The 14,545-nt window shown below is 43.8% G+C and overlaps 1 protein-coding gene and 1 long non-coding RNA gene across 2 annotated transcripts in view; one reads left to right on the top strand and one right to left on the bottom strand.

The window, feature by feature from the left end:
• Window positions 1-14,545, bottom strand: part of LOC126356054 (origin recognition complex subunit 1-like) — a 128,885-nt gene that overhangs the window by 33,358 nt on the left and 80,982 nt on the right. Inside the window, exon 8 of the mRNA XM_050006748.1 lies at window positions 13,712-13,906. Within this exon, the coding sequence (XP_049862705.1) occupies window positions 13,712-13,906 (195 nt within the window). The remainder of the gene's footprint in view (window positions 1-13,711; window positions 13,907-14,545) is intronic.
• LOC126356055 (uncharacterized) overlaps window positions 1-14,545 on the top strand; it is a 58,602-nt gene that overhangs the window by 14,964 nt on the left and 29,093 nt on the right. The window lies entirely within an intron of this gene.

Below are 14,545 nucleotides of genomic sequence, written 5' to 3'. Positions count from 1 at the left end.
TTTCCAAAGCAATTAAATCAAGATCGCAACAGCAACATCACTGTTCAGCAGCACAAACACACATATAGGAATAAATTAATGGTTTAAATTAACATACATACAGTATAGCTACAAGCAAAGCTAAGCATTCATATATATGCATGTACACTTTAAGGGATATCAAACACAAATGTTCCAGCAAAATTTTAAATAATGCCATAAATTTCTGATCTTCTGGACCTGAAATTTTTCTAACAAGAGAAACTCCCAATCACACCCCCCCACCCCCCATCTAGTGATAAGTTATCCCATTGGATAGCCGTCCACAAACTGACTATAAATCAAACATGAAAACTGGAAGGTGGTGTACTGAACTGTGAGAAAAAAAAGTAAAATAGAAACAGTGATCAGTTAACATTTAATATGTGGCACCCGCGTAGAACAAATAGGAGGTATGTACGTCTGGAGGTCCCTTCATTACACCTCACTGTTGCAAACAGACATTATGCCACGGCACATACAAAAATTTGACACAGCAAACACACACGTCAATGACCAGACACACAATTTGTAACGTCAGTGACCAGACACACAGTTTGTAATTTTGTGTGTGTGGAGGGTGGCAGTGGGGTGGTGGGGGAGTATATAGATATATACAGTGTACAAGAGGTATCTGAACCCGGATCTTCCCCTTCATAGTTTAACACTGTGACCACACAACCATGATGCCACAGTCAGTAATGTTGCTCAACACTGCACATATTAAATTTGGACCATTCACTGTTTCTATTTTACTTCTTCAGTTCAGTACACCTTCTTCCTGTTTTCATGTCTGATCCGAATTGTGTTTTTGGTGGACTATCCAATGGGCCAACTTACCACTAAATCTGAGAGGGGTGCGATGGGGAGTTTCCCTCATACGTGGCTGGTCCTCCAAGTTTTAAGTTTTGTTTTAAAATCAAACACTCTGTGATTTATGAAATTCATCACGTACTCACATGTAACATAATTAATATTTCATAAAAGCAAATTTGCTTTGAGAGTAATGTTTCTCAAATCACCATTCACAATATTCTCCCATGACCTGTTAGAAATAAGTTTGTTTGAACAGTTGCTAGATGGCACCAGAAAATAGCGTTACTGTGTATGCACAGCTACAATGATGTAGGAAGTGTGCATGTTCTGCTCATAAGCCTTTCACCTCTTTTCTGCTTGGAGTTTCATGCATATTGGGGCATCACGTGACCATGTAGAGGGATCCAGTCAGGAGAGTCAAACTATAAAACAAGGAAGTTAAAACACACACAGTAAAAGGCATGAAAGGTTAGACCAAATCTAAAAATTGGAAAAAGAGAGTGACCTTTCGAAGGGGGAGTGGTCATGGGGTCTCAGACTGAGAAAATGTGAAGAGAGGCCCCAACCACAACCACCCTGCTTCTGCTCCAGGAGTAAAGCAAAACCTTTTATCTGGAAATAACAACTTTCGCAGAGGAAACTGAGGACCAGTTCAACCATCCATGGATTGTCTGCTAATATTAAAATTAAGGAAGACTATACGTAGCACGAATATGCGGGATATTGTCAGTCTGGTTCCACAATCATATTGTGGCGGTGGTTCATTACACAGGACACAATGGATGAGCCTGGCATGACCAATGTGTGGATGGCATAAAGCAGTGGACTCCTTCCAAGAGGAGCAGAAGGAAGATCACCGAAGTGCAGCAGTCTCCTTGATTGTGCGGAGTTTATTACTGAGAGCAGCAGCGCACCAGATGTCATATTTGTACAGGGGGGAATCCCCGCTTCTGTGAGGAGACTGTCAATGGGACTAGTGCGAAAGACACCAATAGCCAGACGCACCCCACAATGGTGAACAAGATCAAGTATTTCCAGGAAGGAGCCGCTGAGTCATAAACCTGACTTTTATAATCTAGACTGGACAAGACCAGAGCACTGTAAAGATGGAGAAGAATAGCATGGTCTGCACCCCAAGATGTGTGGGCCAGAAGGTGGACAGCATTAAGCTTCTGTGTGCATGAAGTATCGGATGGTGCCTTGGAGCTGGCACTCAGTAGGCATTACCAAATGAGAGCTGCACCAGGTGCAAAAATTGCCGACATAAAACACTGCAGTAGCCTGAGGGCCAACGGAAGTTACAAGCCCATTGCTGGCTATGAGGAAGTGTGTGACACTTAATACAGAATCCTGTGGGTTACCATTCTCCTGAATCTGAGGAATGCTGAGTGATATGCCAACTGGAACGTGGAAGAGCCGGTGTGATAAAAAAAATCCCCAAAAAAATATGCAGGGGGCTGCAAAAGCCCCAGTCATGGAGCTAACTAAAATGCAATGTGCCAAGCTATGTCATATGCCTTATGTAGGTCAAAGACAAATGTGACAAAGTGCCGGGAGTTAGTAAAAGCCAGTCGGATTGCAGTTTCAAATCTGAGTAAACGGTCAGCTGGAGATCGTCCTTCCCAGAAGTCACACTGATAAGGGGACAAAAGGCCCCGAGATTCGAGTACCCAAAATACAAGCAGTTTACAAAGTACATTCGTCAGGCTAATTGGGCAGTAGCTGTCAAAGAAATGTGGGTTCTTCCCTGGTTTAAGGACGGGGACAACTATACTGTCTTGCGACTGTGAAGGGAAGGCACCCGCGAGCCAAATGTCGTTGAAGATCCTGAGTAGATATTGCCTCTGTGTAATGTCCAAATGCTGGATCATCTGGTTGTGGATGGAATCTGGGCCTGTGACCATGTCACAAAGAAGTAAGAGCCTGCAAGAATTCCCATTCAGTGAAGGGTTCATTATAAGGTTCAGCTTGGTGAGGGCTGAAACAGAAGGGGGTCTGTTCAACTCTGTGTTTCTTCTGGAGAAAGGTGGCAGGTTAGGAATAGGATGCCGATGCTATCACAAAGTGTTCTGCAAGGACCAATGGATCAGTAGACAGAACACCTTGGAGGATAAGCCCCTCAACAGTTGACTGCCACTGGTGGCCCAGAAGGCTACAGAGCTTGGACCAAACCTGCAATGTGGAGCCGTTTGTCCCCAGGGAGGACACACAGTTCTCCCAGCATTCCTTTTTTACTCCTCTTAATAAGGTAATGAGCCTTAGCACAGACACTTAAAAGTGAGGAGGTTTGTCTGGGAAGGTGTCATTTAAATTCTTGCACTGCCCGCAGGCAGTCCAGGACAGCGACTGCTACGTCCTTGGTCCACCATGGTACTGGTCGACTATGAGGAGGACCTGTGGATAGGGGAACATCAGTGCTAGCAGCATGAAGAATAATGGCAGAAATACCCTGCACGACCGGATCAGTGCAGTTCGAGAGAGAGGTGTCAAAGTGCACAGCAGGCATATATAAAGGCCAATTGGCCCTGCAGAATGTCCAACGTGGTGGCCCGTAAGGGCCTGGCAGTCGCAGGAAATGACAATCACTGGAAAGTGGTCACTGTCACAAAGATCATCACCGACTGTCCAATGTAGGCAAGCCACAAGAGCAGGGGAGGAGACTGTGAAATCGAGATCAGTAAAGCTTACACGAGGAGCACTGAAGGGAGTAGGGGAACTGTCATTGCGAAGACACAAATCAAGGTCTGTAGTAAGTTGGTCAAGTAGAAGACCCGTACCCGTACTTACTCACAGGTGTGGTGTGCACTGAAGTCCCCAAGGAGGAGATACAGAGATGGGAATTGCTGTACTAAGGCAGACAGTTCCACATAAGGATGAGGCCTACTTGGAGGGAGGTAGACATTGCAAATGGTGATTGGTGCACTTATCTGCACTATAACTGCTATCACTTCCAGGTTGGTATGAAGGAGGATCCAGTCCCCCTACAGAAGCTATCCTGGGACTGGCACAGTTCCGACAGAATCCTCAATAACATAAAACTTTAGAGAGTGGTCATCACAAAAGCAAGTTTCTTGAAGAAAAGAACAGAACAAAGAGTAGGAGGAAACAAGGAGTTTTTTCTGGGAGGTGGCAATAATATCGACTGCAATTCCATTGGATTATCATGTGGTGAGAGTCCAAGTGAGACATAAAGAAGCCGAGGGGAGTTCAAGTCACTTGGTCGGTGGTCTTCAGAAATGAGGATGGGCTGACATCCATAAAAACTGGGTCTGACTCGGGATGAGGTGGAGGGGCAAGACCCTCCGGGTAGCTGGAGAAGCCATGTCCTTCGACTTGTGCTGCTGCTTCTTCTTCTTCTTCTTCTTCTTCTCCTCCTCCTCCTTCTCCCTCAGAGGGAGGGAGGAGGTGTTATCAGTAAGGGAATAGGTGGCAGTAATGTCAGGATTGGACAGAGAGTGTGTGGGGCTTTGGGGACTTCGGAGTGTGGGTTTCTCCTCCAGCCAGAGGATGCAAGCTTCCTGTCCTGAGAATGCAGGGAGAGGTGTTCCAAGATGGAGCCTCATCCCTAGCAGGAGCCAGAGAAGAGGACGTTTTCCCTGGCCGAGGAGGAGGAGGAGGAGGAGGAGGAGGAGGAGGAGGAGGAGGAGTTCCTGGAGGGGAAGGGACGGGAGCTGCCGAGGGTGAGGAAACGGAAGGGTGCAAGTTGTTGGCAAGGGGGAGGGGTGAGGAGGGGAAGGTGTAACTGAGGCGTAAGTAGAGGAGAGATTTACAGGGTGAAGTCTATCAAATTTCTTCCGGGCTTCAAAGTAGCTGAGATGGTCAAGGATCTTTATTTCCTGAATTTTTTTCCTTCATGTACACTGGTGAGTGGGGAGAATGGAACCAGAGCAGTTTACACAGGCGGTGGGGTGCAAGGGCTCCCCACATCAAGAGGGCGATCACAGTCACCACAGGTGAGAGTAGCATCACATCACGCGGACATGTGGCCGAACTCGAGGCAATGGAAGCAACACATTGGAGGTGGAATGTATGGTTTCATATCACATCTGCACACCATTACCTTTACCTTCTCGGGTAGGGTATCCCTCCAAAATGCCATGATGAAAGTGTGTTAGGGTCTCTCTGGACACGCTGCACGAAATGAATGCCATGTCATTCCAGATTAGCCGTAAGTTTATTGAACTCGTGAAGAGTCTGTTTCATACTGAGTGACCTGTGAGGAGCAATAGCCAGTCGCAGGCACAGAGGGAGACTGGCTGACTGGCAGAAGTTGTTTTTATCAGGAGAAAGCCACAGCTCATCTTGCTTCATGACTCAACTTCACTGAACTTGTCCTCTTTATGTTTCTCAAAGAAAAGGGGATAGGTGGTGGCAAAAGTGTCCCTGTCGGTCCTGGTACAGACTAGTAACCATAGAAAGGGTCTCATCTCAAGCCGGCACATCTGGCCCTCCTCCCAGGGCGTATCCAAGGAGGGTCAGGCTGGAAAGGCAGAAACAGGAATTGGGACAGAACGACGTTAAGGAAGAGACGCGGCTGCAGTAGAGCGGCAAGGGAGTTTAACACATTTCATGTGCCAAACATCCGCCCTAGTAACACCCACTCTGAACAGGGGCTTGCCTTGTGGGTGCCACCCAGCCACAGAAATGGTTGCCAGGCAGGATGGTCGCTGCCAGAAGTTCCGATGCCCTGAAAAGATGGGCAACCACACCTAGGCTTGCACAAGACATTCACAGCAAATGTACCAGCAGTGTGATCCCTGTGGTATCAGGGGGCTCAGCCAGATGGGTACATAACAGTCCCACCAAATGGACTGGCTACCGAGCTAGTGACCTAGCAAGGAGGCAAAAGGGCTTTGGTGAGGAGGGGAAGGTGAAAAAGGGAGAGGGGAGGGGGAGGGGGAGGAGGAGGAATCCATGCCAAAGATGCTAGGGAGGTAGTTCTTCCCCATCTGGCTCACTCTACATATTTCAAATTAGAGATGGAGGTCAAAGGCCTGAGGGGACACAAAAAAAAAAAAAAAAAAAAAAAAAAAAAAAAAAAAAAAAAAAAAAAAAAAGCCAAAAAGGAGAAGGAAAAGCAACCAACCAAAACTGCAAGACGAAGCAAAGTCATGAGGATACCCTGGCTGACATAAAGAATAACACCAAGAGAAGGAATGGAGGGACAAAGGGAAAGGATGGAGGACAGGGAAGGAGAAGGAAGAGGAAGGGAAAGCAGCCCAGAAAAGAATAAAGGCTGCAATAGCTCAGGGACCCATGTGCACCACATGTACCCACGAAAGAGCTGTTGGCTCCCTGGGGTGACAAATTATGAAATGTCAAGTGCAAGTAAAGACATAACTTGACAAAAAAATTCAAGGATTTCTGTATTTCTAAACTTGTGAGCAAAAATCTTAAGTACTAACATCAACATCTTTTGCAATGAACTGTTCTTAGAAGGAGAAAGCAAGTCAAATGTTATATGTGTTTCATTAAGATCATAGAGGTTATTTTATTCCAATAAAACAAAACACATTTGGTGACAAAACTACATATTACATTGGAATCGCAAAACAGATTTAAAATACCATCACTGATTTCAGAAATAAACTCAGAAAAAAGTAGGCCTCTTGAAAGAAGTGTATAAGGCAGAAGAGAGTTGTGTAAACCAGCACTATAGGGGACTGGCAATAAAATGTTGATTCTACTATCTTTGTTGTTGTCGGTTATTGCCCACTGTGTTATGTCTATTTATTTTTCAGGTATTGTGTGGGTTTTCTTTCATGAAATATGTGAGTACATAGTGTACAAACTGCCAGCGACTGCCACTATTTTCTTCCTCTTATCAACCGTATTTTCTAATATGTAAACTAGTTTCAAAGTGTCAAAATGTAACAGAATAAATAAAGTCTATAAAATGCTGCACTGTACAATGTTGTTGCGGTGACACCGTCCATGAAAATCTGCTGCATTACACCACAAACAAAGAAATGTTCTGAGAATTTTCAGTTCTTGTTTCTCGTTGTCCTGCACTTTCATCACGCCTCTAATTACTGTGGTTTCTGCAACATACAAAACTTCTGCACCAAGAACATTGCACCTCCTTAAAATGTGCCCCCTGCCATCCAAGAACAACAGACTCCCTGCAACATTCTATGTCATTCTGCATCACTGATCAGAGATTAGCAGCAGCCGGACTAGGAAATTACTGTCACGTGCATAGGCTGCTCCTAACACCACAAGAAAGATTGGCTGTATTTGGGGTGATGCCATGACCAGAAAGCATGAACTCCTGACAAATATTGTCGCAATGTGTTCAGTGCTAAATTGCTTTTCTGCACTACTGTGGATGACCATTGTCAGTGACCTGGGGAGAAATTCCATTAGCTCAATCCCCACTAAGCCAATGCTCCACATGATTTATCATGGTATGTACAGCGGCATGGCCTCTGTAAAGTGTCAAGAGCTGACTGTCTGCAAGCCACAGCATTTAAATTCCCACGAGTCTGCACTACCAGCAGCTGACCTTCAGACCACAACAAGAAGCCAAACACCGCTGAAGACTGACGTTCATCTCCAAACTCCCCACCACTGCTGCTGTCCAGTCTGCCTTTAACGTCACATTTCTAGGGACAGGTCCTAGTCAGCATAACACTTTTGGACTTGGAGAAGTTTTCAGAGGTGACTATTGAACTCAAACAAATTTTCATATCCCGTGTTGGACATGGGCTTTAGCTCAAAAACAAGCAATGACATACTACGCACCACCAGGGTGGTGACTTTGCTTGTGTTAGTGAATTCAAAGTTTAATCAGAAATAGAGTGTTCACATAATGACAATGATCTGGTGCCAGAGACTAGTGAAGAGAAATAATGTTTGAATGAACAAATCGTGTTACAGAAGGATGTATTCACAGGTGCAATTCTGGATACACCCCAGTCATCCAAACAGGTTCAGTAAGCATTTGAGCAGAATTGCTAGCAAAAACTAAAACAGCATGCTTAACTCTTCAGTGTTGTCATTTGGAATAAAGAAAGTCATCTGTGAACAACCCAAAAGAGTGAAGAGGATCCATTAGTTACATCTGCCAAAGATGTTAATGACTTTGTTCTTACCCCTTTTGGATGAGTTGATAGCACAACTTATGAAAAATGCACAGAGTCAAATGCTCAAATAGAGTTAAAGAATAGAGGTTGGCCTTTGTAATGTGAGGTGATTGGAAAAAAAAAGAGAAAGGAAGGAGGTTGTTGTCTTATATGCCAACAGGGTCATTTGTACAAAAGGCACTTACACGGATGATCTCTTCTTTTTGGTCATGGAGTTAGAAGCCTAAATTCATGAAAAATGAATCCGGGAACTTCGAAGATTCTTCTGTTTCAGAGAAAAACAAATCTGAATGAACGACTAGCTGCAAATAAGTTCACTTGTGTGTGTGAAGTTTGGAAGACGTTTGTTGGAAATTGCTTTCTTAGTTATTACCTTGAAGGTAACATAACCATTCATGACTGTTACTCTGATGGAAAAAATGGTACAGGTTCAGCAAATTTACATGCAACATATCACCCAAATATACTTTAAATTCTGGGTTGTTGCTGGTGTAGGGATAGAGTATGTGTGCAACACGTATCCATACCTCATTAAATATGAAAGGATGGATGGGGTTGAAGAAATCAAACTACTAGGTCATCAGTCCCTTAATCCTCTGTAAGTCAAGCTGGGAAGAGTACACAGAGAGGAAGTGCACAAAAGACAAATACCAATGGACTCAATTGTAACTGAGACTCAAAAAAGCCAAAAGGTAGAAACAAGTAGGAGTGAAAGAGGGGTAAAATGATGAATGTGGAAGAGTTGCCTCACCCAGAAAGCAGCTGCAGGTCCCCACTATACACTATGCAAGAGGAGAGAGACCCTCTGCATCGGATCAGTGCTTCCACACACTCAGTTACCATGGAAAAACTAGCTACAAGGACAAGATAAAATCTGAGGGAAGAGAACAATGATGACGAGCCTGTCAGCCAACGGCACATGTAAAAGAATAAAAATTTGGGAAGGTCAGGAGCCAGGCTGCACCACCAAGCAAGGATGGCAATGGGGCCATCAGGTCAGAGCAGGCGATGGGGCACCCATCCCCTCCAGTCCCTCAATCAACCAACGAGGCTAATGTGCCCTAGGTCACAGAAAGAAGTGAAAACCAATTTCACGGGTAAAATGTAAAAGGTTGTCAGCAAGTTTAAGGTTTGGCCAAATTAGGGCAGTCCAGTAGGATGTGGGCCACTATGAGACGGGCTACACATGGCAGTGGGCTGCGTCCTCATGTCAAGAGGATGTGGGCACAGGTCAGCCAAGTGTGACTACCACGTTGCTATATGGTCTTGGTCTCCTTTATAGTTTGCAGTTTATTCAGAGAAACCAGGGCACACTAATCCACATTCCATGCCTCCAACAACTGTCGGCACAGTCAACCAAAGGTCCAGTTCTGGCACCTCATCTCCGAAGTCTGCATCCTGCTAGCCAACTTGGTTAACCAATCAGTATGTTCATTCCCTGGGATCTCAATGCGTGCAGGGGTCCAGACAAAGATGGCCAACTGTCCAGCATGTTGGACATCATACATGAAATCCTGGATAGTCACAACCGATGGGTGTTGTGGGTAGCACCAATCTACAGCCTGACGACTACTCAAGGAGTCACTGCTGATTAAGAACGACTCGGTAGTACAAGAATGAAGGTGACAGAGTTTGAGCAATGGCCACCAATTCTGCAGTGAACACACTGCATCTGTTCAGCAGGGAGCACAGTTCATTGCATCCAGCATGTCCGTAGATAAAACTGGTTGGTCATTGACCATAGAGTTGTCAATGTACATCACGTCTGAAACTGGAAACGCATCAATGACATACAAGAATAGACGATGAAAAACCATAAGGTTTGTTGAATCTTTTGGTCCGAAGGAGCTGTCCAGGCAGATCTGAGGTTGGGGCACACACTATGGAGGCACTTGTAATGTCTCCATGACAAGAGGCGAAAATGGAGTTCAGAGCAAGGACTCTGTATACGTACTGTGATTATGGCTCCACACCTTAGTCTCTGTTGTGGGAGGTAGATCTCCCTACCAGGAAAATGAAACAGTAGTTCAGATGCTCAGATGAGCAGTGAATGTGTATTGCACGAAAGTAAACAGTAGTCTGGATGCTCAGATGAAGTGTGAATGTATATTGCATGGTTGACCAACAGTTGTTGGCACCCAATCCATAGGGGAGCGACGCCAGCCTCCTCAAGTGGGCTGTTCACAGGGCTGGTCCGAAAGGCACCTATCACAAGCCAGATCTCACAATGATGTATCGGATCCAGCATCCGCAATGCTGAAGGTGATGCTGAGCGATTTGTCAGACTACCATAATAAATATGTGACAGAATCAGAGCTTTGTAGAGCCACAAAAATATAGAGCAGTCTGCACCACAGCTGGTGTTACTGAGATAGCAGAGAGTATTAAGATGTGACCAGAATGTCTGGTTAAGTTAGCAAAAATGAGATAGTCATATCAACTGAACATCAAAGACCAATCTCAAAAAATGAGAAGACTCCACCACATTGAGGATTTGGTCCTCAAGGTAGAGTCCTGGTTGACAGTACAATGTTGACAGATGTGCATGATATCTTGGCAGCAGAAAACCTGAAGCCATAGATGAGAGCCCAGGATTATGCCTTTCCTATGGCACCATGCAGTGGCATTCAGCAACATCCACAGCTGGGGCAATAGTGGATACGAAAGTCAGCATACAGGGAGGGTTACACTGTAGACCCCATAGCTGCGGCTAGACCATTTATAGCCACTAAAAAAGGGGCAGACTCAATACAGAGCCCTGTGGGATCCCGTTCTCTTGTATATGAGGAGTACTGATGGAAGCACCATCTTGAACTCGGAAAATACAGCGAGGCATGAAGTTCCGTTTAAAAATCAGTGATTAGCCCCAGAGACTCCACTCATGTAAGATAGCGAGGATGTGATGATGCTATGTCGTATTGTCAAAGACGAAAGTGATAATCTGTTGATACTGGGCATAAACTGGTCCAATAGCAGACTCCAGGCAGACCAAATAATCAGCAGTAGAACAGCCTTGGCAAAAACTGCCCTGGGACAAACACAAAAGACCCGGAGACTCGAGGTACCAACATGGCTATATGACTGACACTCTCAAAGAGGGTTTGGGGAAAGTAGTAACAGGTGCACCTCCAACCACCAGGGAAGTGGGTGTAGTTGGACGGCTCCGAGGGCCCCACATAAAAGACGCAGAAGACGATGGCACAGCCACTACGGTGAACGAAGTCATCGTAGCAGTATCGTACTTCATTGTCATGTTGGCTGTAGATGATTGTATTTTTTCTTGGCCTCTTGATATGTGAGGCAGTCAAGGGTCTCATATTACTGGATTTTCTTTTCACATTTGAAAATGATGCAGTCTGGTGAACAGAGGGAATGGTGCTCCCCATAGCCGACAGGTGGGAGGAGGGGCACAAGGAGCATTCATGTGCAACTGACTGCCACAATCCAAAGGCTAGACTTGTGTTGCAATGCGAAAACATTTTACCAAATCACGCGTTGTTGTAGCACTGCAGGGGATGACGAATATACAGCTTGACATCACAGCAGTAAACTGTCACCTCGGCCTTCTCAGGCAATAAGTCACATTCAAAGGCCAAGATGAAGGCTCTAGTATTCACTCTGTTGTCTTCTGGTCCCCACTGGAAACAGCCGACATAATGCACACATCGTTGCCCCAAATTAGCATGCAACTAGTCTTCAGTCTGTAAAAGGGGATCTCAAAGGAAAATGATATCCTGTACCATATTAGGACTTTTATGGGGGTTACAGTGACAGGAGTATCACTCAGCATGTCAGAGGCAAGCGGTGCTTGTGACTCACTTAGGGAGGCTATTTTAAGCAGAATGGAGCAACTTTTCATTTTTGAAATCGCTGCCACTTCCTCTAACCTGTCCTCGAGATGCTCAATGTCCTACAACAACCCAAGTATTGGGTGGAGTTTTCCTCGCCTTGTCTCTAAGTCCTATGTTCCACTCATGGCATAGCCATGGAAGTGAACATTTTGGGAACAGCCACCACTGGGAGAAAGTTTAATTCGCTTCATGTGTGAATCATCCGCCATGGTGTCACCCACTCTGAAAGGGGCCTCTCCCCACATGTGCTACAAGAACTGTTACCTGGCCAGTAAACCGCTGCCTGGAGCGGTCACATGCTCCTTGACTAGTTCAGGCATTAAACAGTGTGATTCCTGCATGGTCATGGGACTACCACCGTGCAAGTACTTGACGAGCCCCCACAACAAAATGGCTACTGTGTTGTGTTTCGAGCCTAGTACTGTTGCAAAAAATAAGTGTGCAGAGAGAGAAAGGAACAAAAGTGCCAATACGCCATGCTGTCCAATTTTCCTTGCACAGTCCGCACTTCCGTTAAATTTAGAAAAGAAGTATCAGATCACACCCAACAAGGGGACCACATAATTTACTAATGAATAGGTGTAGAAGGCCAGAACGTAAAATATGAGTGTCCACAACACAAACAAGATCCAGACACAATCAGCACCAAAAAGACCACACAATGGAAAGGTAGAGACAAAAAAAGAATAGTAGAAACACAGATTTGCAGCATGTACAGGAAAGTACCATTGCAAGGACTGGTGACCTGTGGTGGCCAGACAAGTACAAAAGAGATGTGAGGAATCTTGGGGAAGCATACCTTGGTAAGGTGAACACACATCTGAAAAATAAGCCACGAAAAGAGTACATTACCCTGTACCTTATAGAACCATTCCTAAACTAAGGAAGAAAATGACAGTAGATAAAAAATTCTCTCTTTTCAACAAACTAAGAAGCTACAAGAGAAAATCATCATTAATAGGAACAATAAACAAGGTTTGTCATGTCACCCCAGATGAAGTGAAGGAATCATTTGCTGATGTATATTCCATCACTATCCTCTGACTGATTGGCAACCAGGACTGCTCCTTGACTCTTTACTAACAAGCCTTGTTCTACCAATAAGAGGAGGATTGACCCAGAGACCCAACGACTTCGCTGACCCTCATCAAACTAGTCACAGGCTACTATAAAGTAACTACTGAAAATGAGTTTATGTCATCAGACTATCGATTTCAAAGAAATGAAGGTCAACGGTTATGATGCAAGAACTGTTTTGAACCAATCATAATCATTAGATCCCTGAAAATACGAAAATTTTATGTGCACACATTGAGGCTATTACCAATTATTTTCCAAAAGTAGAAAAATTAGTGATTTCAATCTGTTGAAGATATCTTTGAGAAGCAACTCTCCCTCGATGATTTGAGTTACAGCCATGTGTACATTGATATGAATTGCATCTGTTGGTTTTCTTAATATAACTTAGTGTTGTGGCAAAACAGTCCTTGAGATGTTTATTTTTGTTTGGAATTTTGACGTAGTTAGACTTTGGGGCATGAGCATGTGGAATTCATCAACACTGAATAGGAATGTTCAGTAACAGATCTTGGCTTGTATTCTGTAGCAAAGGTAAGTTAAAAACTTTTTTTTTGTCTTTGGCTGAAATGTTTATTTTGCTTCTGATACAGTCATTCTTATCTGAAATTTATGATGAAACCAATATCTGTCTGAGACATTAGCAAAGAAAGTATGTATGCATATTCTAGCTCAAAAAAGTATTTGTCTGAAAGCTAGCAAAGTTTCTGGTCTTGTTTGTAAGCCTGTTAATGAGTTAACGACTCCGTTACTGTCCCAGTGTTACCTTTACTCCTGAGTTATTTACATTGTACAATAACTTTACATCCTAAATGAGTGTCAATATGTATGATTTGTCTAGTTACTAAATTTATTGTTACTTACTTTATTATTTGAACAACGGGTGAAGAAAACATCTCTTGCAGTGCTTTGTCAATGTGTTTCATAGTTACCATAGAACTATTCTTTCTTGGGCTATTTGTACATGTTGTCAGCAGAATATCAGATTCAGCAATCTCAGTTGCTCTTCGACATATGTTTAATGCCCGCCTTGCATCACCAGATACTGAAGCCACTTTCCTGAAAGAGTACAGTGGATGGCCATATTGATTCTGCCTACATTAACACATGCATAAAACACTGCTAGTAATCAACATTTTTACACCTTCAACTAGAAGTACTTTTACTCATCTCAAGCAAAACATAAGAATTGACACCATGTAACCATACGAGACTTTTTCTATTGCATAAATGCCACTAATTCACTTTCCTTTGAACCATAAAGTCATTGTGAATAAGATGCTGTATTACTAAAATAGATTTAATCAGCATGTTAAACTGAAAAAGAAAGCAATATGAAAATTTTTGAAAATTTCAGAAACTTTTGTTAATGATAAACAGGACAAATGACAACTCAACAATATAAGAAGAGTAATTATAAAAAGATACTAGGTGCAGCAGAATAATACTCAGTTGTGAAAGATGTTGTTGATCCAATTGGCTGATTTGATGCACCTCTCCACACTACCTCAGGTTGTAGTCTTACAACTGATCCCTTCTTTAAGTCAAACTGTGTCATAAATTTCATTTTTCTCCAATTTGATTCAGTACCACATCATTAGTTACTCAACCCAGCCATCTAATCTTCGCCATTATACTGTAGCACCACATCTCAGAAGCTTCTATTTTCTTCTTGTCTGAACTACTTATCATCCATGA

This window comes from Schistocerca gregaria, chromosome 3, assembly GCF_023897955.1.
Source record: "Schistocerca gregaria isolate iqSchGreg1 chromosome 3, iqSchGreg1.2, whole genome shotgun sequence".
NCBI classification, from domain to species: domain Eukaryota; kingdom Metazoa; phylum Arthropoda; class Insecta; order Orthoptera; family Acrididae; genus Schistocerca; species Schistocerca gregaria.
This window is presented reverse-complemented; position numbering and strand designations above follow the sequence as displayed.